Genomic DNA, 20,944 nt, shown 5'->3' with positions numbered 1-20,944 from the left:
ATGATGGAGCAGGTGCAGGTTGACTCCGGTACATGATCACGCTGGAACGATGGGTGCTCCCACCACTTCCGTCGACACCCTCGTGTCCAACGAATCAGATGGCTTTTCAGCATTTGGTGTCGTCTTCGTCGTCGTCGGTCGAACCGAATCTCCCTCCCCTAAGAGGCCTTCAGGGCTTTCATCTGCCTCGTTAGCTCCACTTCGAGCCACGCAGTCGGGATTCCGTTGAGCGCACACTTCCCGATCAAGGTGGTAGATGGCATTTTCAAATAGGGATCTCCTCTTCTCCGCCGACGACGCCTCCGCCCGTCCTGTTTTCGTCTCGTCGCTCTGCAGATTGGGAGTGGGCTGACCATCTTCATCACCACCATGACCACCCCTTGTCTCGTCGATCGTCTCGATCATCCAGTCGATCTTTGACTGAGGTCTGCTCTTGAACACCCTTCTGTGCCTCAGGTACCCGTACGCATACGCCGCCAGGCCCAGGACAATCAACACGAAGACCAGAAGCACGAAAGCCAAAAACGCGGCCGAAAGTTGCACAATGCCAACCTGCACGCTGATGCTCCTCGCGACCGTCAGGAGATTCTGCGTGTCTTTCGTCGCCATCCAGACCTGCGTGAATCTCACAAGGTCCTCCGGCGCGACTATGCCGGGTGGTTTCCCATTGACACTCTCGCTGATGAACCGCGCCTGGTAGTTCTGCACGGCGGCCTGGGCCAAGCAGCTGGGTACCATGCCATCTGGGAACGCAGCATACTCGTCGTCCATGCGCCCCGGAAGTCGACGCACTACGCACTGTATCTTTGTGTAGCTCGCCGACTGGACGGGTCCTGTTCCAAAGTCGCAAGCACTGTCTTCGTCTTCGGGCTTGACGTTCACATTGTGCATGTGGACAGCAGCGAGCTCCAACGCGATCTCGTGAACCTGATCACTTGTGTCGTCTATTTCCGTAGTCTTCACGGCCGCGATAAGCATGAGCACGTCTTTCAAGACGTTGTCCTCGCGGTAGTCGCCATGCCACCAACCCATCTCGCCATTACTGGTGTTGAACATTTCCGTTGAGATAATTCTTTGCAGGCCCGGGATCTCATCGGGCATGTTGCTGGTGCAGTTGCCGACGTCTTCGAGGTCGATAGCTGTCTCGTGGGTCGGTAGGCAGTCGAAAGACCACGACGAATTCCATTCTTCGGCTCGGTATCGCCAGTCGACTGTTGTGTCGGGAACGAAGTCGAGGAGTTGATCGTGCGGAAACCGTGCTCGGTCGAGGCTTGTGAAGGTAGCATTCCAAGTCACCGGTGCGCTGATGATGCAGTCGTGGAAACGCCATGCAACGGATCCTGATATCTCGAGGGGATTGAGCTTGAAGCTGTGGCGACTGGAGTATCGCGCTATTGGTCCAGACACAAGTGCAACGACCGAAAAGAAGACCACAACGACGCATTGTCCGAGTAACTTTGAATTTTGAATAGAGAGCGATCGCCACCTGAGGAGCATGACCACATCCAGAGCTTCGCCCAGTGTGCCAATCGTCAACAAATCTTTAAGAGGCACACTGCGCTGGCCTATCTTGGGAAAGCTAGACTGCCAGCACCAGCGCGCACAAACAAATATTGCGATGGCGCTGAGCGTGGCGATAACCACGTTCAATACTGCCTGTACATCTTGAAGTCTCCATCCCTGTGGAAGGTCTATCCAGCCAACAGCCATAATGATAATGAGCGAGCCTCGTACATTTGTAAGACGAAAGTAGTCTTGCTCGACTTGGTCGGACCCGGCGCGCCATTGCGGTTGCCGATGTTGTATATATACCTCAGCTTGGTTGCGGTCATGCCTCGGCCAAGGAGGGGGATGTCTAGGCAGCTGTACTTGCACGCTTGGAGGAGCTGAGGGCGTGAGAGCAAGTCTCGTCTCGAGGCTTTGTGGCATTCAATGAGGGCTAAGGATAAGCGAAGGGTGTTGCCATGTTTGGTGGTCCAAGAAAACTGGCGCCAAAACGGTACGCAATTTATGTCATAGTCAGCCTGATCATCTGTCCCGAACTCGTATACAGGCGCACCAGGTGGCCCTGATGAGAATTTCATCGTGTAGGTGTCAAAGCTGCACAGGCATTATTCAGAGCCAAACGCCACCGCCTTTGACAATCACCTCAGAGCATAGGTATTGTGTCTGGTTCGGCTGTGGTGAGGGCTGCACGATCTCGAGAGACTCCCAGGATCCGCCTTTTTTCGCGTACGACGCATTCACATGGTGTCATAGGTCCATACCAGGAAAATATGATGCTCATGGAAGAAGCTGTAGCCCTGCGAACGCTATAGCGATCAGCGTGCCTTTAGTCGTCTTCGAGTCGCGACCTCCCATCGTCTCTTCCAATGTTGTGCCAAGAAGTCATTCCACAAAAACCGTCGAAGAATTTTATCGAGTGTTTCCCATCTGCTAGTTTCGGTAGGATATCTATCCAGCGTCTGTTCAAGTACCATAGATTTGCGTGAGAATGGTGGCGACATTTCTAGGGCATCTGCGGCAGCGAAAGCGATCCAAAGGAGGCAATCTTTGTGCTCTTTGTAGAATTTTTCAAGGTCTTGCTGAGGCCTTGGTTTCCCGCGGCCCACTAGCGTGTCTTCCAGTCCTTGTATTATTTCGTCAAAGTCATCTCCTAGCTTCTCCTCCCGAAAATGCAACCTCAAACAGAAGCCGATGAGGCCATGACATAGAAGGTGTTCGATTGGTACGGTTCCCAACATAGATAAACATCGGAGGTCGGCGATGATGTGGAGGAGGTTGCGCTCACTGGGCGAATTTGGCCCTGAGCTCGCAGGACTGCTCGTGCTTGGGCTGCCCAGGCCGAGGCTACCACCACTTTCATTCTTCATCATGGTAGACAAGGTGGCGATGATTCCGATCATCTGAATTGACAATTGTCCTGCTATTGCCATGTCGTTGAACGCAGACGAGACTTTCGACAACGACTCGCATACCTTGATGCTGAAAGGTAATGAAGGGTAGAGAGGCAGATCGTTCCGCAAGGGGGACTCCATAGTGAGTTGAGACATGCTTGACAGTGCTGCATTTCGCTGTTTGACGAAGTTCCAAAGTGAGAAGTAACTAGGCTGGTCAGCTTGCTCAGGCATTGTGGCTAGGGACCTCATACGCGTCCAAGGAGGCGTTCACAAAATGCTGCCAAGGTGTATCACCCTTCAAATCTGTCCTAATTGTTCGGATCCTTTGCATGGCATTAATATGATTTTCTGCGCCTTCATGAATACCAAGCATGTACTGCAGTTTCCATCAGCATGTGTCCCACGGGGTTATGACAGAAGTCAGGAGAGCTCACATCTATCGTTGTCAGCGCAGCAATCGTCACAATTGTAGCATCATCCGCGCATGTCTCTCTTGATAATAGCCGGAGTCGAAGCTGAGCGAAGGCGTTGGAACGGTGAAGAGCCAATGCATTGTCTTTGGACCAAGGCAGCCTCTCCTGTAACAGCCACGACGCGCGACTCAGAGCCACTATGGCTTCGAACACAACTGCGCGCTCGAGTGCAAAGGGGAATACCAAGGATTGGTATGGCATTGGGTGACCTTCGAATGCAAATGCCCTTCCATGCTGCGGTGCCCAGACCTGCAGGTCTATAGATCTTGTCAGTATAGTAGACTCAGCACGAGATGGAAGGGCGAAAGCTACAGTGTTTGATCATGCGAGGCACACATCCTTCCGATGGAATTGGGAAATTGTTGAGTGGTTCTGTGTGGAATATATTGACCGAGAATCTGGGTAGCCGAGCCGCCCTTCTCAGTTCCACAGCCTGATGGTCATCAACAGGAGATTTTCGTTTTCGAGGATGGCGGATGGACGCCAGTTCTTTCTTATCGAACTCCCAGGAAAAGCGTTCAATTGCAGACAACGTTGTTTGAACCTTGCTGTTTGAGGTCTGGACCACGAGTTGGGGACGAGAGACTGACGGAGGCTCCGCATTGTCATGTTTTAGACGGGAAACTGGCCGGAAAGCAGCCTGAACAGAGCCAGTCTCGTTATGGCTCTCAAGCACTATAAGTCCTGTAGCTTGATCGACATCGCCATCCCGCCGTAGTGGCTCTAGAAACATCGTACAGCTGTGTGGTGTCGTTGTGCTCAACAAGATATCAAGCCAACAAACCTCGAGACGGTACTCCGTATGGCTCATGACATGCTTAAATACCGAAATAGGTCAACGGTCCATGGCCGGAGTTCCATGTGCAGAGCCCCAGAGCAGCCGCTTACGCTTGGTCAGCTAGATTAATTTATTTGACTGGTTTTTGCTTGACTTCGTCCGAATGCCAACGCCGAAAGAGCGACATGCGGCGACTTGTTCTAGCTAGATTTGTGGCATAGAACGACTGCCTTCTCGTGGAAACGGAAACTGTGCTGATGTCCGAGGGTGATTGGCTCGTAAGCCGAAGGGAAACTTGTCGCATTCTTTAAGGTAAATGGAGACAGAGTGGAGGTGACCCATAACTAATCACTGCATCAATGATCAGGCTTGGAGTTGCCCTGGCGTGAAGGAGTCAAACAGCCACGGTGAGCACTGAGCAGTGAGTGGTCGAATCAGCTGGTGGATATAGGTGAGCAGGGAATACAGAGCGTCAACCCACAAAAAGAACCATTGCGTGAGTTGCTCCACTGCTCCCTGCTGAGAGTCCTGACATCCGGTTGTTCGGGTCGAAATCGGACAACGCGGGGTCAGGTAACAGACTGAAATGGCCAAGGCGGTTCCCAGAAGATGTTGACAAGCTCATCCAACATTCTGCCAAACATTTGGCTGGTGGCCTTGATTGGGTCGCATCCATCAAGCGAAATCAGACCACGGGGCTGGAGGCGCCAGTTTTCCGCCCTGGTGCTCATCCGCCAACCATGCTTGATGTTTCCCTCCTCGGCCGAAACACATGGCTCACGCTGACGGTGGATCGAAGCCTGCTGTGCGCGCATTCCGAAGTTGAGCTAGGGAACGAAAGCCTTCAAGCAAGTTGGAGTGGGAGCATCAGATTTTGGATCGGAAACCAGAATATCAGCCTGTTCGCTTTCCGTGACGGTGATCATCGTCAACACCTCGCCTCCGACCGTTCCTGCATGGATGCTGCATGGATGGAGCCGGTGAGCCATAGCACCAAGCCAAGGAATGCAGCTCGAAGCATTCGTCAGCCTGTCCTTGCAGCCTTAGGCAGTCCGTCTGGTAGGCGTCAGCATTGCTACAGTACAAATGAGCCTCAGCCCTAAGTGCACGGATATGAACTATGCAATTGGAATTGTAGATCTGTGCTGGAGTGTATCGCTGCGAGCCACGGTCGCTCAGAATTTACCAATGTCTGATGAGAGGGATAGTAGTCGCCTGAATGTGTATCCTGTAGACCGTCTCCAAGCAAATGGCCTCGAATCATGTCTCTCATAAGGCTGTCACAACGCTCGAGTGCGCACACGCTAAAATGGGTAATAGTAGTATTGGAACCAGGCAATTTTGATCTGGAGAACGGAGGGCCTCAATGAGCTCCTCATCTATGTTGTACATATATGCATTCATATCCACCTGGGGATGGAGCGAAGATTGTATGCCCGGGGAGTCGATCCGGTAGGGGACATCTCGAAAAGCAGGTTCCAACGTTCGAACTAAGTCAATCAAAATGGATGGGTCGTATCGTCCTGGAAGGAATGCAAGTGGTGAGACGTGGAGCTTGTGCTTCTTCAAGGTTTGAATATACTGGAAGTCTTGTGTCCGCTCAAACGGCGGCACTGATACACGACGCCCTAACTAGGCGCTTTCGCTACAGAAGCCATCGCCCATTCATACCAAGTGAAGGAAGAAATTCTTAGCCTCGTATTGCCCTATTTCTTCACCTCGGACGAAGAAGTTGATCCTTGAGCTGCTCCCTGTTCCTTATCTTCTTTTTTGATCTCGATTATCTGTCGAATGAATCAGTCTCCGAGTGTATTCCCGGGGCATAACTCCCCTACATTGTTGCCTTCTTGCCGTCGTCAGTATTTGCAGTTGTAAGTCAAAAGGGCTTAGACGACGGAATAACATACAATCAGCGCAATGGCCCCAGTCTCCATCCTTCGTTACATCAACCCGTCCGCCGCAGTTTGGACATTTAGCCATGATTTCAACGACTTGATCCTGAGCGATGGTAGAAAGGAGATCAGCGAGGAGCAGAGGCTACTGGTATGCGATGAGCGCCTGCAAGAAACATATATTCAGTGATGAAGAGGAAGGATGAAGATGAACAATGAAGGCGACGGAGCAAAACCAAGGAGGCAGGAGAATGGTATCAAAAGAGGCCGTTCGATGACGTAAGCAAGATGTCTGGCGGACAGGAGCAAGGCGGCTGCAGCTTACTGGGGGTCAGGCGTTGTAACAAATCTATGCCTTATCCATGAATTCTGCATTGATCATGAGTCTACTGCCACTGTCTACTCATCGCCCGTCCAAGCGTATCTAATGACGCTTGTCGATTGAGAGATTTTGCTACCGTCCCATTGACCGGAGCCGATTCCGACTCTCTTAGGTTTTTCCACACTTCGGAGATAGTTGCTCGTTCTCGAGGGAGAGCAGAGTACTGAAGTCCGTACATCTCACTTCTACCAAGGGGGGGTACAAACCGCCCGGAGCAGAGTCTGAAGACGACCTTGGGAGAAAGATAATGTTGGCGGATGCGGGCCCCCAGCTGGAAATACTGCTCGAAAATTTGGCGCAGAGACAGCGGTGTGGATGATAGTCTGATATAGGCCACACTTGTGGCCAATGCCTCGTCATCGTCATATTCGGCGTGGTCCCTTGACGTGCTCTCAGGGTGTTCTGTCCCGTTTTGGCGAGGTGGTTGGGACTGCTCCGCGTTGAGAAGTTCAAAATGAACACCACCTGGGAGTCTTTTGCTGTCTTTGATCCTGAGCATCAGAGCAAACAAGGGAAAGTGATTCAGACAGGCCAAGCAGGTATCTAAGGTCGCTTTCAATGAGATAATCGCCATCCGAGCAAGGGCGAACGTGAGATAGAACACCATAACTGTGGGCAACAGGAAAAATAACAAGGTGAACAAGATAGTCCCAAGTAGAAGTTGGTCGAGGTCATAGTCGCAATTATCAATTCTGTTGCGGAGGACATTTCGTTTCTTCCCCCGGAAAAGGTGGAACAGACTGACAATAATGGTCAGTTGCCAATTGAATATACGCGCACTGGCGACATAGAAGGAATAGATGTGGATTGTTGTCAGACTCAGAAGGTCTGAGAGAATGGCGATAGGCATGCTGGCACCGGCAAAAGAGGAGAACGCGATAAAGTAGACAATCATGGGCAATCTTGGAAGGATCAACATCACTATGGTCGAAGACCAATACTCGATGACCCACAAGAACAAATCGCCCATGAATGCGGCGAGCTCAGTGTTCAATTTGAGGCCACCAGGATATGACATGAGCCAGCGGATAACGCGTTTAAGCCCCTCAACCGTATATTCATTGAGAACGGCCCCAATAAACTGGGCTGTGGCTGCTGCATTATCACTCAAGAAACTTCCGAGAGCGATACCGATAATGACATCGTTGGCAACTAGCCAGAGAGAGTTGTAGAAGCGTATGTAGTCGCTGTTGGTGGTAGGAAATGATGACCACGTTGCATGGCGTCGCCGGAGCAGCGAATATTGCGTTGGATAGTATGAAAATTGCTGGAGCCGAAGGTGGACTTGCTGACAGCAGGCCGAGATGTCTTTCAGGGCAAACACACCGTGTATAGACTGACGACTCTCTGGTAAGTGTAGCCGTTTCAGGGGTAACGGCCATTCTAGGACTTGCAAGACGCCCTCGGCAAGTATGCGGTGACCAATAAGGGCAATTTTGAAGAGATATAGCAGTGTCGGGAAGGCATAAGTCATGAATAGAGTCCAAAGAGACCATGCTGCAAAGGCGTAGAGTGACTGAGCAGATTCAACAACCCTCTCACTGACTGACAGGCTTCTTTTCCGGCGCGGGCCTACGAGGGGTGTGTTCTTCTGCAGGAGATCCGCCACCTCCTGCGCGCAGTTGATTTGACGGAGAATTGATGTAAGAGCCGTCTCTTTTCTTGTTGGCGCGTGTCTGACAACAGTATGAAAGCGTAGTTTAGCAACCAAGTGCTCAACTCTGTCCTTCTCTTGCTCTTCCTGGATCTCGACTTCATCTGCGAGCCAACGAGGTCTCTGAGCCGTACGACCTAGTGCGAGAGATATGGGCTCAAGGGACACGTATTGCATCTGAGTAGGGTTTGGCGGGTCGAAGAGAACTATTTGCACAGACAGTCCGGAATCTGGTGGGCAATAAATGTAGGGTCGTTTCCCGCCAGGAACGGTGAAAGCACAGATCTTGCTGGGCTCGAAGCGATCTGGCAGATCCGGATAGTTCAGAGTGCCCAAAACGTGCATATTCGTGCGGTCACACAACTGAAATATTCGTACCACCGGATATGGGCTGTTACGAAACAGAGTGCCCATCCTGAGTGCGCCCTCGACACTGCGAACCTATGCCAATTAGAGTCGCGTGCAGGATTTCTTATTGGGAGACAATACCTCGACATCTTCAAGGACCGTAATAACAAACAAGTCCAGTTCTGAGTTCCTCCATCCCACAATCACACCAGGTGTTGTTGTCCGAGTAAGGCTATTTGGCCAAAATACTCGAAGCATGCCATCGTTGCTCTCAACCATGATAGCATTGTGTCAAGGGTCAAAAAGAACCTCGTCGGCGTAGTTGTTCTCGCGCTGATATTCCATGCGCAGGCATGCGCGGATGCTGTACACCACTCAGTTCCTCCGTGATTTTAAGCTCCAACACTGTCTCGGACTCACAACTGTTCCTTCGTGCGCAGCAAGGCGATCTAGGGGGATAGCGAGGGCGATGAAAATTAGGGTAAGGATGGCAAAGCCTCTCGTGGCTCGAGCCTGCGCATTTGCATCAGCTTGATCGCCAGAATCCCAAGATTACACTTACCACAACACCGTGATCCCACGCAAATACGGACAGTTCGTAGAGCCTTGTGACGAGATCCCAGCGCGCTGTAATGTACCCGGCAACGAAGATGCCAATTGTCAAGGAGGAGAAAGGGTGCATTCACGCGGCCTGGCGTTGATGTAAGGGGATAATAGCAAGCAGCTAGGGCATCAAATTGCCTTCTTTTAGGGTTTCAGTTTAGCAATACAAAGCATTGTGCCATGGTTATAACCTTGGGAGACCATGGCCCATTTTATTAGAGCCACGACAGCAAGGACCAATCTTCCCGCACTTTCAACCGCGGTTTAGCCGTAGACACTTCATCAAGGCGGCATCGAACTCACAACACCTCAGTGTGTTGTTGCACAGCGTTCCTGGATAATGCTCCGAGATACAGAAAGATAACCTCCATAAGGGAAAGTCTACGTCTACGAAGCTGATTCCAGAAAGTCCACGCGCCTGCTCTTTGAGATAGAGAGGACTGCCCTTGCAGTACTGGCCGTCCTCGGGAGCAGCTCTTCCCGATCCACGCTCTGTATCAAAGGGGTGTATAAACAACAACAACGACGAAGATTTTCATGGGCATAGAGAAGCGCCAAAACCTCATAGTCATTGAACATTCTGCTCTACTAGGTAGCCACGAGGGCCGGCCACTGTGCCAAATCTCCAGTGACGAACAGAGCCTTGTGCCCAACATGAGTATACAGACATGGTCTCCTGATATGACATGTAGGGTGGCATACTTGAGCCGCACTCTCCACAAGCCCATGAATGCAATTCCTCGTTCAAGAGCATAGATAGAAGTCCTCAGCATTTCTCCTCCTCCGCCACAGCCTCGTCCAAGAACAAGATATGCCAAGTTAGGCGCTAACGATAATTGGATTAGCGTCTTCGGGTATAGCCGCCGCTAAGCAGATCGCATCTCTTCTTGCCCACCTCGTGCGTAGACTCCTCTTGCTTCTGTATCACAATGATAACTGTAATCCGACAAAGCCGCACAGAACCCTTGTGAATCTGTGGCACAGGAAACCTCGCTTGCCGTCGAAGAGTGCGGCAGATCTGTGAAGAAGGTGGGAAGGTCGAGATGAGACTGTGCAGGTAGCCGACGCTAGGCACTGCCGCCTCTCAGGGTTGGGCTCAAAAGATCGACTAGAGAGAATCCTTTTCTGCTATCCGACATATGACAGAGGTGAGCCTGCTAATTGTGTTGGACAGAGCGATCAGAAGTAAGTGAAAGCTGCAGACAGACTCTGATCTGGGGTCGTGGTGTTTGTAATTGTCGATCTACTGCTGCCCCCGGGTGCTTGCATGCCGTATGAAACTGATCAGCCCAACGCTCCTCGCCGCGCTCTGGGATCAATCAACTTTCTGAGTCTCCTCCAAACCTCTTCAGATCACAGGAAACGTCGCCAAGGTCATCGTCGCTCCTTCTATTGATCACCTGCGGCGAATCAGAGGACAGGATCGATTGCAGGCGCCGAACGAGGTTAGTGCCACCCTGGGTCGATCTGAGGCACTGTTCTTGCAACTACTTAAACCTCCCACGTTCTTCTCCCGCGAAAACTTGAACTTACACCTCTATTCTACCCATCGCCTCAATCCTCTCTGTCTCTTTTGGATCCAGACTCCATCAGCTTGGATACGCATCCTCATCTGCAACTCTTACTCAATACCTCCTTACCATCCAATCCCATCCACTCCGCATCGTCAACATGAAGAGCGAACGCCTCCTCGCGCTTGCCGCCCTCGACTTGAATGTCTTTGGCTCGGGTAAGGATGCCACGCAACTTCACTTCGAAGTTTTCCTCGCTGACTGAAGTGTAGCCGCTACCCCCATGGAACGTACCAATCGTGCTGATGCGAAAGACGCTGCCGTTGCCATCTTGCAAGGTGAGAACAAATGATTGACTTGCTCTTCAACAATCTTTGCAAATGCTAAGTGACCTTACAGCTCGTGGCTATGAGGCTGCAGAAGCCAAGGACATCGTCAATCTCGTCGCGCGTGGTAAGCCAGATTCCATTCCCTTTGCCGAAAATTTGTGGACTAATTTAATTTCTTCTTCAGGCACCGTCACTGTGACTGCCTCTGCTGATTGCGGAGTCTCCTTCGCTTCCTATGGCGAACCGTCTACCACCACCATGTCTACGGTGTACTCGACTTACATGCCACCTGCAATTCCCACTACTGGAAGTACTGCGGCCACTGTTGTCACCACCACTTCTGTCGCTGCGCCGAGCACCACTAGCATTGTCGCCTCAGTTGACACTGCAAGTGTTGCGACTACTGAAGTCACCACTACTGCTGTCACCACTACTGCTGTCACCACTTCTGATGTTAGCACCGCTGGAACAACCGCTCCCCCTGAGACCATCACTCCACCTGGATTCAGCTCTGGCACTGAGACTACCTCTGAGACCACTTCCTCTGTCACTCTTGAGACCACTCTTGAGACCACTCTTGAGACCACTCCAGCCACTGTCCCGACTTCCAGCGAGAGTGCCACTGCTACGACTGACAACAACCCACCTGCACCCACTGCGAATGTTGCTGGCATTGCAGGCGCTCATGTCGGCTTGGCCCTCATTGGTCTCCTGACTGCCCTGGTCATGGCCTAAGCGTGACACAACGCGATACCCTGACACTCTCTGCAGCTATGTCTGCCATGTATTCAACATGCTACATAAGCATCTGCAAGTGAGTCAGCAATCACATCTCATCAATTGAGATTTCTACTGGAGGCAAGGTCACAAAGAGCTTTTGCAAATGTTTCCCATGGGGAGGCTCACCACACTGCACTTGGGTTGCCACATTATGTACTATGTTTTCAAGCTGGGCCAATTGGTTTGGTGGACAATCGTGGTCATGGGTGTACAGCGCCTTTGCAAGGTGGATGAGGGATCGGTTTATGCTATTGCACCTTGATAGGTTCGCATCTCAACACGTTTTCATAATCAAAGGTTCCTTGACCTCCATAATCAAAAAACAAAAATCCTATTCCACATAAAAATCTTCCATTCCTTGCTTCTCCATGTCTGAGTTTTCTACGCTGGTGACAGCTTCGCGAAATCCATGTAAACGTGTCTGAAGCCGACGATGGAAGGACTCGAAAAGACTCGAAAGACTCGACAGGAGGCGGACGCTTCTCTGGTACCATATGAATGTTTTCTCTTGATTGCGGCCATGCTTCATCCCTTTATCCCTTTCACGCTCCAGCCTGGCATAGATCAAACCCGTCCCTACTCCTGAAAATTCCGCCTTGTGTGTTGACGAGGCTGTCGGTTAATCCTCGGGTGATATTCGTCCGGGGCGTTCACGTCGTGGCACTGCCCCGTGGGGGAGTTCTTTTGTACGTATATGGAGGAGTCGTGTGGCGATAGAGACAAAGAAGAGAAGGCGAGCGGATGTCGACGACGAGAGCACGAACTTTCACTTTTCTCTCAGTTTCGATGTGATGGGAGCTGTGAAGAGTCGGTGCAGGGAACTGATCAAATTCTTGGACGGGAGAGGACATCTGGTTGTTTTTGTTGCTCTGCCGCGTGGTGTGAAATGGAGAGAAGAGAGTTCGGTATTTAATTTTATCTCTAGGTACAGCTTCTAACCGGGCCATCTAGATCATTGAGACATTGACACTCTGCATTGTGACATGATACTAGACGGTCGAAAAAAACTTCGTCTTTGCTCTCCCAGGAGTTGCACTGCCCAAGCTTCAAGAATCAGCAGCCTCTTCGAGGATCCTGTCCGACTCGTGTTTCTTAGAGGCACGGCTGCGCCCTCTGCTCTCTTCCCAAACCTCCTCCCAGAACCCCTCTTTCCACAGCCGCAGAACTTCAAAGCCGACCTCGACTGCGATGAGCACGATGATCATCCACTCGAGGAACAAGCCGTGCTTCTCGCTCAGTCTCTCCCGAAGAACGGTCGCGATCTCCGCTGCATAGTCCATCTTCTCGTTCAACACCTTGATTCGAATTCCGACGTCCAAAGCTCGTCCAACTTGGTCGTAATAGTTCTCCAGGTTCAGCTCGTGGCGAGAGTCCCAGAATATATCCGGTAACGAGTCCGTGAGTTCGGAATAGAGGTTCAGTTGTGCGCGGAGGAGAAGGAGTTGGCCTGTCTTGCGTAGGATGAAGCCTCGGGACAACTTGAACGGGAGACGCGAGCCCTTGGAGAGAAGAGCGGGAATGTCGGCGGTCGATGTGAGATAGGTGGACAAGTTTGTCTCGAGAACTGCTAGTTTCGTGCTACGTGCGAAACCTGACGAGAAGGCGATCTTGGTGAGCACCGTGTCGACCGACTGGTACTGGTACTCACGCGAGAGGTCGCTTGTCATGTCAGCGGAGCCGGAGTTGTTCTGCTTCGTACCCAGTATAATGGTCTCACCCCTGATGAGGCTATCTTTCCGCGTTGGATCTTCAATATAGTCTAGGTCTTCGGTCTCGATAGGCTCTTTGTGAGGATTCTCGGCGGCCGGTAGAAGTGTGCGTGTCGCAAAGTACGATGTGAATCCTTCTGGCAGGGCCCAGGTGACGAGTGTGCCGGAGGGGAATATGAACGCATCCCCGACCTCGGTGGATGACAAGTCTACGGCAGCTGGATTCGTCGAGCGGTATATCGAAGATATAGGAATCTGGACGTGCACGACCTGGGGAAAGAGGCCGGTGCCGAGAGGGTCGGGTTCGTAGCCCTTGCTGCGGAGGATATCAACGACTTTGGTCAGGTCAAATGTATCGGCGACTGCGTATGCTGTCACCAACTTGGGTGTGCCGATATCTTCTTGGGACTTTCCGCTCGAGCGGGCAAGATTGCCGGCTTTTGAACGTTGCGCCTCGAGGCCGATCCTGCGAAGGGAGGTTTTGGTACCTGCGGATCGAGCTGTTTTCCTCTTCTGTGCTTGTATGTTTGCAGAGTCTTCTTTCGGTTCATCTCTCAACTGAGCCGACTGGCTGAGAAGGGAAGGGTTCGACGAGAAGAACTCTCGTCGCCGAGGACGCTGGAAGATTGGAGACGCATGGAGCGGGCGGAAACCAGGCTGGCGGACGGCATCGTAGCCAGGTCGTCGACAGCTTGAGCAGACGTACTGACTACCCAAAGCCAAAGTTGGCCGCACGGAAGTCGGCCGCATGTCTCATGAATGCGCACCGGAGCAACGAAGCATTCTGCTGGAAATGCATACTCTGGATGCACGCAGCTTAAAACTTTCTGAATCATATCGGGTGATCAATGTTTCACAGTAGAGGGTCGTCGGAGCTACGGTGGATCTTTTGTGCACTTTGGCATCCCTCGGCGCTCGTCATTCAGCATTGGAGTGTCAATTGCCAGCAATGCTCCGCATGAGCGTGTTCTAGCAGTCTTGAACAGATGACGCGATAGCGCCTGAACCTCCCCCTTGATGGCCGCTGGTGATGGCTCGTCTGAGCCGGGCAAAGAGGAGCAGCCTCAAAATGAGACCACAACTCCTGGAAAGCCAACAGAAGCAGAGTCGACGGCAGACGAGTCTGAAGACGACGAGGAAGACGAAGAAGAGGAAGAGCCACAGCTGAAATATGCCACCCTGACGAAGGCTGTGAGCTCAATATATCGCAACGGTGACGCGACGAGCACTTTCCTGGTAGCAGGGGACAAATTGGCAAGTAGACTTCGCGCCCTCTCAATCTTCCAAGACACCTTCTAATAGGACTCCTTCAGATCGTTGGGACTCATAATGGAAACATCGTAAGTCAGGCTCTTCTATGCTACAACTACTCGCTGACATGGGACCAGCACGTTTTCGCCCTTCCCTCCTTCAGTCCGTTGAGAGTATATCATGCGCATACCGCCAGCGTATCTGCGATATCAATATCCCCACCTATTCCTGCTATCTCGATCCTTCGGCCGGAACCTCCTCCCAAGCCAACAGCTGAGCATCCACTATCAAGAAGCAGATCTCCCACAGGCTCTCCAGCGGCGAAAGGCAAACAGCAACCGCGGCAATTACCTCCCGTGCCGAACACTCCTTCGAATCAGATCTACATAGCCACATCCTCCATAGACGGGAATGTCTGTATCGCTTCGCTAGTGGATGCTCGAGATGTGCAACTACGCAACTTTGGCCGACCAGTGCAGAGCGTCGCACTTTCACCCGAGTATAAGTCAGACCGAAGCTACTTGTCTGGCGGCCAAGCTGATAGTTTGGTATTGACAACTGGAGGACAGGCTGGCAAAAGTGCGAATGCAACTACAACTGGTGCCGCAGCGGCGGCCTCAAGTTGGTTGGGCTCACTTGGACTAACTGCCAATACCGGTACAGACAAAGTCCTGCACAGTGGGGAAGGGATCATTAGCACAGTCAAGTGGTCGCTTTCGGGGAAATATGTTCTCTGGGTCAATGAGCATGGCATCAAGATCAAAAGGTCACATCTGAAGCTAGAGGCTAGTGAATCAGGCACTGAATGGAAGACGATAAGCCACATTGACAGGCCAACCCGGGCAGGATGGGAAGACATGGCTGGGGTTTGGAAAGCTCGTGCTGAATGGATAGACAGAGATAACTTGGAGACTGTTGATGAATCACCGACACCCGCAGCCAATGGAACCCCATCGAAGCCAGACCTTAACAAGGTCAAAGTTGAGGAGGCTCTCGTTGGCTGGGGAGACTCGGCGTGGATAATCAAGGTTTATCCAGGCACTGCTGAAGACTCGGAACACAAAACTGGACGCGCAGAGGTCGCTACGATGCAAGTATGCTCCTTTTTGGAAAGAACTCTCGCTAACTTTTCCGCAGTATACGATTTGATGACTGTATTATATCTGGAATTTCGCTTTATACCCCAAATCTGCTTTTGGTACTCGCATATATGGAGAAGAAAGGGCCCAACCCGGCAACTCATGGTAATGGAGAAGGTAGAAAGGGCCGCCGGACGCGGCACAACGCATTGGAACCGGAGCTGCGCTTGATCGATATACACACCAAGGAGGAGGTTGACACTGATACTCTAACAGTGAGCAGATATGAGACTTTGTCAGCCTCAGACTATCATCTAGGTGTTCTCCCTCCAATCAGGGTGCCAACCTTCATGGTACAAAAAGGCTACCTGGGTGCCATTGGCTCAAGCATGAGCACTGTTGGGTCCAGTCTCTATACTGGAGTGGAAACTGTAGGCCAAGGCGTATGGGATGCCACCATGTTTGGTCCACGAATGTTGGGTGCGAATCGGATCTTCAGTGGTGCTGATAGCATCAAGAGTGGTACCACTGGACCAGAGCGTGGAAGCACCAAGGACCGGAAAAACCTGGCTGGCTGGATCCCAGGATTCGGCTCTGCTGACGGCACGACCGAGGAAGAAACACAGTTAACGACAGCACAGGGCATGAAGATCTTTATCTTCAGCCCCTATGACTGTATAGTGGCTGTTAAACGCAATCTCAATGACAGGATTCAGTGGCTGAAAAGTGTCAAGCGTTACCAGCAAGCATGGGAGTTGATCGATGACCATCCTGAAGCAGCAGGAGGCTCTCTCGAAAGTCCCGAAGCAGAAACTCCACAAACTCCGTCCAAGGCAAGCTCCATAACCAGATCGGCCACGGGAACAATCTCAAGTCCTGACAAAAGCCGTCAGCATGCGACGTTGGCTGAGTTTTTCACTGATTCCAATTCCATCACGAGCTCAGCACAAGTGAAGTCCAACGGCAAATTCTCGGCTGCAGAGAAGGAGAAGCGAAAAATAGGCGAACTCTGGTTGAGGCAATTGACCGATGCAAATAACTGGCAGGAAGCTGGAGAAGTGGCTGCAAAGGTCCTTAACACCACAACACGGTGGGAGCACTGGATCTGGCTGTTCATTAAAAGGCAGAAGTTTGACGAGATATCTCCATACGTCCCGACTTTGGAATTGATGCCCCCCCTACCGTCGTCTATCTATGAGATCATCCTCGGACACTATGTTGAGACAGACAAAAGTCGGTTCAAAGAACTACTGGATCAGTGGCCGTCGGATCTCTTCGAAATCAGCAACATCACAACAGCGATCGAGGACCAACTTCGTACCGGGAGTGCGCCAAAGGGCTCAAATGATTGGAGACTCTTACAAGAATATTTGGCGAGATTATTCCTTGCCGACGGACGTTATAATGACGCCTTAAAATGTTACATCCACCTTCAAGATGCAGACACTGCTCTATCACTTATCAAAGATCACCATTTGGTCGAGGCAATCGTTGATGATATCCCAAGCTTTGTCACGCTCAGGGTGACAGCAGATCAGTTGAAATCTGCATCTACAAGCGAACTAGACGAACTGTCTATGGATTCTATCCAACTGCTTGTGGACGAAGCCACCGCCGGCGTGGTTGAGGCTGACGAGGTTGTTTCACAGCTTAATACTTCCAAGTTAAGACCATTTTTGTTTTTTTATTTCCGCGCTCTGTGGCGAGGCGAAGGCTCACACAGCGAAGCTAAGGGCCCGCGCGTTGGCCATTCAGCAGTAGCAACGGCCCTGATCGCGGATACCGGCAAGCAGCTAGTGGAGCAATTTGCAGATACGGCAGTTGAAGTGTTCTCGGAATACGATCGATCGTTACTCATGGAGTTCCTCCAGTCATCTACAGCATATGCTTTCGAGAAAGCTGTCAAGCTATGCGAGAAGAAACATTACGTCGAAGAGCTCGTGTTCTTACTCAGTAAGACCGGTCAAATGAAGAAAGCATTATATTTGATCATCGATGACCTCAAAGATGCAAAGAAGGCGATAGCATTTGCAAAGGAGCAGGACGACAAAGGTCTATGGGATGACCTATTGGAGTATAGCATGTCTCGACCACGGTTTATCTCGGAACTCCTCGCTGAGGTAGGAACGGCGATCGACCCAATTACCCTGGTTAAACGAATACCGAGCGGCCTCGAGATCGAGGGCCTAAAGGACGGCTTAAGGAAGATGCTCCGTGAATATGATCTTCAAGATAGCATCAGCTCGGGTGTGGCGAAAGTGCTGAGCAGTGAAGTTGCCGTCGGGATGGAGACCCTCAGACAAGGTCGAAGGAAGGGCATCAAGTTTGAGGTGGTGTCGCATCATCCCCGGAAGCCTGTACACAACCCAGAGCATACTGCAAATGATGTTGAGAAGGGGACAAATCCCGAAGAAGCTGCACAGAAACCTGAGGTGGAACCAGGTCACTGTGGAAGCTGTCAGAGGGCATTTATCCAGGATGAGAAGGAGACGCTTGTGGGCTTTGCGTGTGGTCATGTATATCACATTTCACACTTGTTACACGGACCGGAAGCGGAGGGAGACGAAGCTCTCCTCCCTGATTCTGCCACGAGGAAGGACCGTGATAGTGAAGGAGCACTGGACGATTTCAGGTTCTCGAGGAGCGTCGGCCCAAAGGTCACGAATGCGCGGCTTCTGAAGGATAAGATTCAGGCGGTGGGTGGGTGTAAAATTTGTAGGACATAGTCACAAAACGAGCAGACACCCTAGTGCCTGGTACACGTACAGTTTGTCCGCACCAGCTATATCATACTACATGGATTTGGAGGACCGCATAATACTAATGAAGGAATATTGTTGCGTAGGAGGATAATGACATGGAAGTGGAAAGATATCTGGGATCGTTGTTATTGTTACACTAGTTAGAAGTGTTCGTGCTATCTAGACCGTTTGTGTTGTCATGATATTATGCCAACGGTAACTCGGTCCTCGACGGGACTCCCTAGAAGAAAGCGCCTTTGTCATTCTCCTGTCACTGCGATATCGAAGATTGATGCAAGCCATTCCACGTCGCCTCGCACGTGCTGGGAACCCGTGCCAGAAACATCGAAGCTATCCAGGACGAATTCCACCGCACCCGAAGAAGACAGCTTCGAATCTCGTGGCAAATTCAGACCAACGATGCTTGATGCTGAAGCATAGTCGAGGAGAAAGCTGCGCGCTAAGTCAGTGTTTCACGTGTGCCCGGGAGAGGATGGATACGTTATCCAAGGCGGTAGTTATCCAGCCGATCCGTAATGGAGGACCTTGGGAATGGAGAAGGACACATGGCAACAACGGCGTTGTTGTGCCACGGTCGCATTGCCCTGGATGACGCAGATCGAGGACCACCAGGCCCCCGGCAGGATCTTGGCCTCGTAGAGCATAACGTCTGCGTCCTTGCTGCACCAAGAGCATCTGTCCGGGTGTCGTCTGCACCTGTCACGTTGACGATGCATTGCGCTTGCCACTCTGTCAGGGAAGAAGACCAAAGCGATCACTGATTTGACGACGTCTCGTATCGCGCGGATCCGGCTGTCCGCTCTCATATTTGACGTATCATTGACGTACTCCCGTACAAGATGAAAATTCAAATGTTGACAGCAGAGACCGTCTCAGCCTTGGGCGCTTGCCCTCCTATCCGCCATGAACTGTCGTACGCCTTCAATGCGGTTCACGAAGAACATGCGCTTCTTGTCGCTCTTCCAAACCAAAACGCCGGTTTCATCGGCATAGCGGCATGGAGCCTCATAGTCGGCATTGTTGGAGAAGTCCTTGAGTAGGAATCCATGTGTGGTGGTCATTCTATCACGTTCCAGCTGCCAGAGATGGATCTGATCCAATATGGTGGCAGGCAGGATGGGGACAACGCGTCCCTGGTCGGTGTTCCGGGCTTGCAGTTGAGCTTGTTCGGCTTGTGCGTGCCGGCGCATCTGCGGATGGGCGTGAGCGGTCAGGTACGAGATGATTTGCTCCGCAGTAATCCCGGCTTGTACTGCGCGTTGGACGGACGATTTACTCATTTTGCCGGCAACGAGATTTGGGTGGCGAGAGCGTAGATTGACAAACAGTGACAGCAGCGCAATCTGCAGGGGTGACGAGGTGTAAGCGTAGACACGGTAGTTGGTCTCCACGATGATGAAGCCCTTAGAAGCGCCTGAAGACGACGGGGACAGGGAAGAGCCTATCGTGGTATTCGTTGCTGACAGTGCCGTTGTCGAGTCGGATGTGAGAGTCGTGGCTAGGCGAGTTGGGTAGAAGTAATCCATGGGAGTGCCGTCCTCGAGCATCGGCTGATACACTATTCCGAACGATACTAGATCGGAAAGACACCGCTGCTGAGTCTCGTCCAGCGTTGACGTCGAATATGCCAGACCAAGCTCTAGAGACGATACTAGGAAGAGGAAGGACAAGACATCGACCTTGTCCATATCGAAAACTTCCGCATTGTCGACATACAGAAACAGCAGCGCCCAGATTTGCGTGTTGATGTCCTGGAGCACGAAGGCGAAGCCTTCTTTCGTGATCTTTGCGGCTTGTCCCCGGCTATAGGTGCCTGAGACCTCGATGAGGTGGCCCGCTTTGAGAAGCTCGATGACTCCAGGTGACGGCGCGATTGCAGCCTGCCCTGTGTCGAGCGGTGTGGCTGAGGATCCCACCATGTACCCCAATATCCCTTCCCATCGCTGGCGTGAATACTCGTCCAGCTCTGATACGGGAACCTTGTCGTTGTCGGGAACGTTCGCAACTTGCCCAAATGACTTGCTGTCACCGGCACCTGTTAATGCCTTTCGGAGAGATCTGGCGAAATCCGGGGTGAGACTGTACGCCTTTCCTGAGGTGGATGTGACGTCTCTGAAGATGTGATAGCGGTGTAGCAGATCCAAGGCATGCTCTCGTTCACCGCGGCTACCGTCCTTGACGAACAATTCCAATTGCTTCACAGTCATCGGCTGCGGCATGTAAAGAAGCATCATGACAAATGTCTTGGCCAGGCTGGAGAGTCTTTTCCTGAATATGGCCAGAGCTGATGCGGGACTTCTGTATAGCCGGTAGAACTGGGTTCCCGGGAGCGTTTCCAGGTATTCCCATGATTGCAGCGTGGTGTCCGCCATCTTGAGAAACCTGCACAACCGATTCTGAAGCGACTCGAAATACAACTAAACCATATCGTAGCACACGGAGACAGGAATACTCATATAACGGGTTTTGCGTCCAGCACTGAGACAGATAGAG

At 51.7% G+C, this 20,944-nt stretch overlaps 8 protein-coding genes across 8 annotated transcripts; 3 read left to right on the top strand and 5 right to left on the bottom strand.

Moving 5' to 3' along the window:
* Positions 1 to 36: 36 nt before the first annotated feature.
* PV08_10544 (uncharacterized protein) lies at positions 37 to 1,710 on the bottom strand (the record flags this gene model as incomplete). The annotated part of the gene is made up of 1 exon (XM_016384858.1): positions 37 to 1,710. One exon carries the CDS (start codon positions 1,708 to 1,710, stop codon positions 37 to 39), a length of 1,674 nt encoding a protein of 557 aa, XP_016231460.1.
* A 611-nt stretch (positions 1,711 to 2,321) lies between these two features.
* Positions 2,322 to 3,131, bottom strand: PV08_10543 (uncharacterized protein; the record flags this gene model as incomplete). Its single annotated transcript, XM_016384857.1, has 1 exon — positions 2,322 to 3,131. One exon carries the CDS (start codon positions 3,129 to 3,131, stop codon positions 2,322 to 2,324), a length of 810 nt encoding a protein of 269 aa, XP_016231459.1.
* Positions 3,132 to 6,429: 3,298 nt separating this feature from the next.
* PV08_10542 (uncharacterized protein) lies at positions 6,430 to 8,493 on the bottom strand (the record flags this gene model as incomplete). The annotated part of the gene is made up of 1 exon (XM_016384856.1): positions 6,430 to 8,493. One exon carries the CDS (start codon positions 8,491 to 8,493, stop codon positions 6,430 to 6,432), a length of 2,064 nt encoding a protein of 687 aa, XP_016231458.1.
* Positions 8,494 to 10,701: 2,208 nt separating this feature from the next.
* On the top strand, positions 10,702 to 11,605 carry PV08_10541 (uncharacterized protein; the record flags this gene model as incomplete). The annotated part of the gene is made up of 4 exons (XM_016384855.1): positions 10,702 to 10,759; positions 10,814 to 10,879; positions 10,941 to 10,994; positions 11,055 to 11,605. The coding sequence occupies 4 exons, from the start codon at positions 10,702 to 10,704 to the stop codon at positions 11,603 to 11,605; spliced, it is 729 nt and encodes a 242-aa protein (XP_016231457.1).
* A 1,091-nt stretch (positions 11,606 to 12,696) lies between these two features.
* PV08_10540 (uncharacterized protein) lies at positions 12,697 to 14,109 on the bottom strand (the record flags this gene model as incomplete). The annotated part of the gene is made up of 1 exon (XM_016384854.1): positions 12,697 to 14,109. One exon carries the CDS (start codon positions 14,107 to 14,109, stop codon positions 12,697 to 12,699), a length of 1,413 nt encoding a protein of 470 aa, XP_016231456.1.
* A 267-nt stretch (positions 14,110 to 14,376) lies between these two features.
* PV08_10539 (uncharacterized protein) lies at positions 14,377 to 15,759 on the top strand (the record flags this gene model as incomplete). Its single annotated transcript, XM_016384853.1, has 4 exons — positions 14,377 to 14,617; positions 14,662 to 14,699; positions 14,748 to 15,704; positions 15,748 to 15,759. 4 exons carry the CDS (start codon positions 14,377 to 14,379, stop codon positions 15,757 to 15,759), a joined length of 1,248 nt encoding a protein of 415 aa, XP_016231455.1.
* A 61-nt stretch (positions 15,760 to 15,820) lies between these two features.
* PV08_10538 (uncharacterized protein) lies at positions 15,821 to 18,415 on the top strand (the record flags this gene model as incomplete). Its single annotated transcript, XM_016384852.1, has 1 exon — positions 15,821 to 18,415. One exon carries the CDS (start codon positions 15,821 to 15,823, stop codon positions 18,413 to 18,415), a length of 2,595 nt encoding a protein of 864 aa, XP_016231454.1.
* A 908-nt stretch (positions 18,416 to 19,323) lies between these two features.
* Positions 19,324 to 20,823, bottom strand: PV08_10537 (uncharacterized protein; the record flags this gene model as incomplete). Its single annotated transcript, XM_016384851.1, has 1 exon — positions 19,324 to 20,823. The coding sequence occupies one exon, from the start codon at positions 20,821 to 20,823 to the stop codon at positions 19,324 to 19,326; it is 1,500 nt and encodes a 499-aa protein (XP_016231453.1).
* Between the last annotated feature and the right edge of the window lie 121 nt (positions 20,824 to 20,944).

Source organism: Exophiala spinifera (genome assembly GCF_000836115.1).
Source record: "Exophiala spinifera strain CBS 89968 unplaced genomic scaffold supercont1.8, whole genome shotgun sequence".
Classification (NCBI taxonomy): Eukaryota; Fungi; Ascomycota; class Eurotiomycetes; order Chaetothyriales; family Herpotrichiellaceae; genus Exophiala; species Exophiala spinifera.
This window is presented reverse-complemented; position numbering and strand designations above follow the sequence as displayed.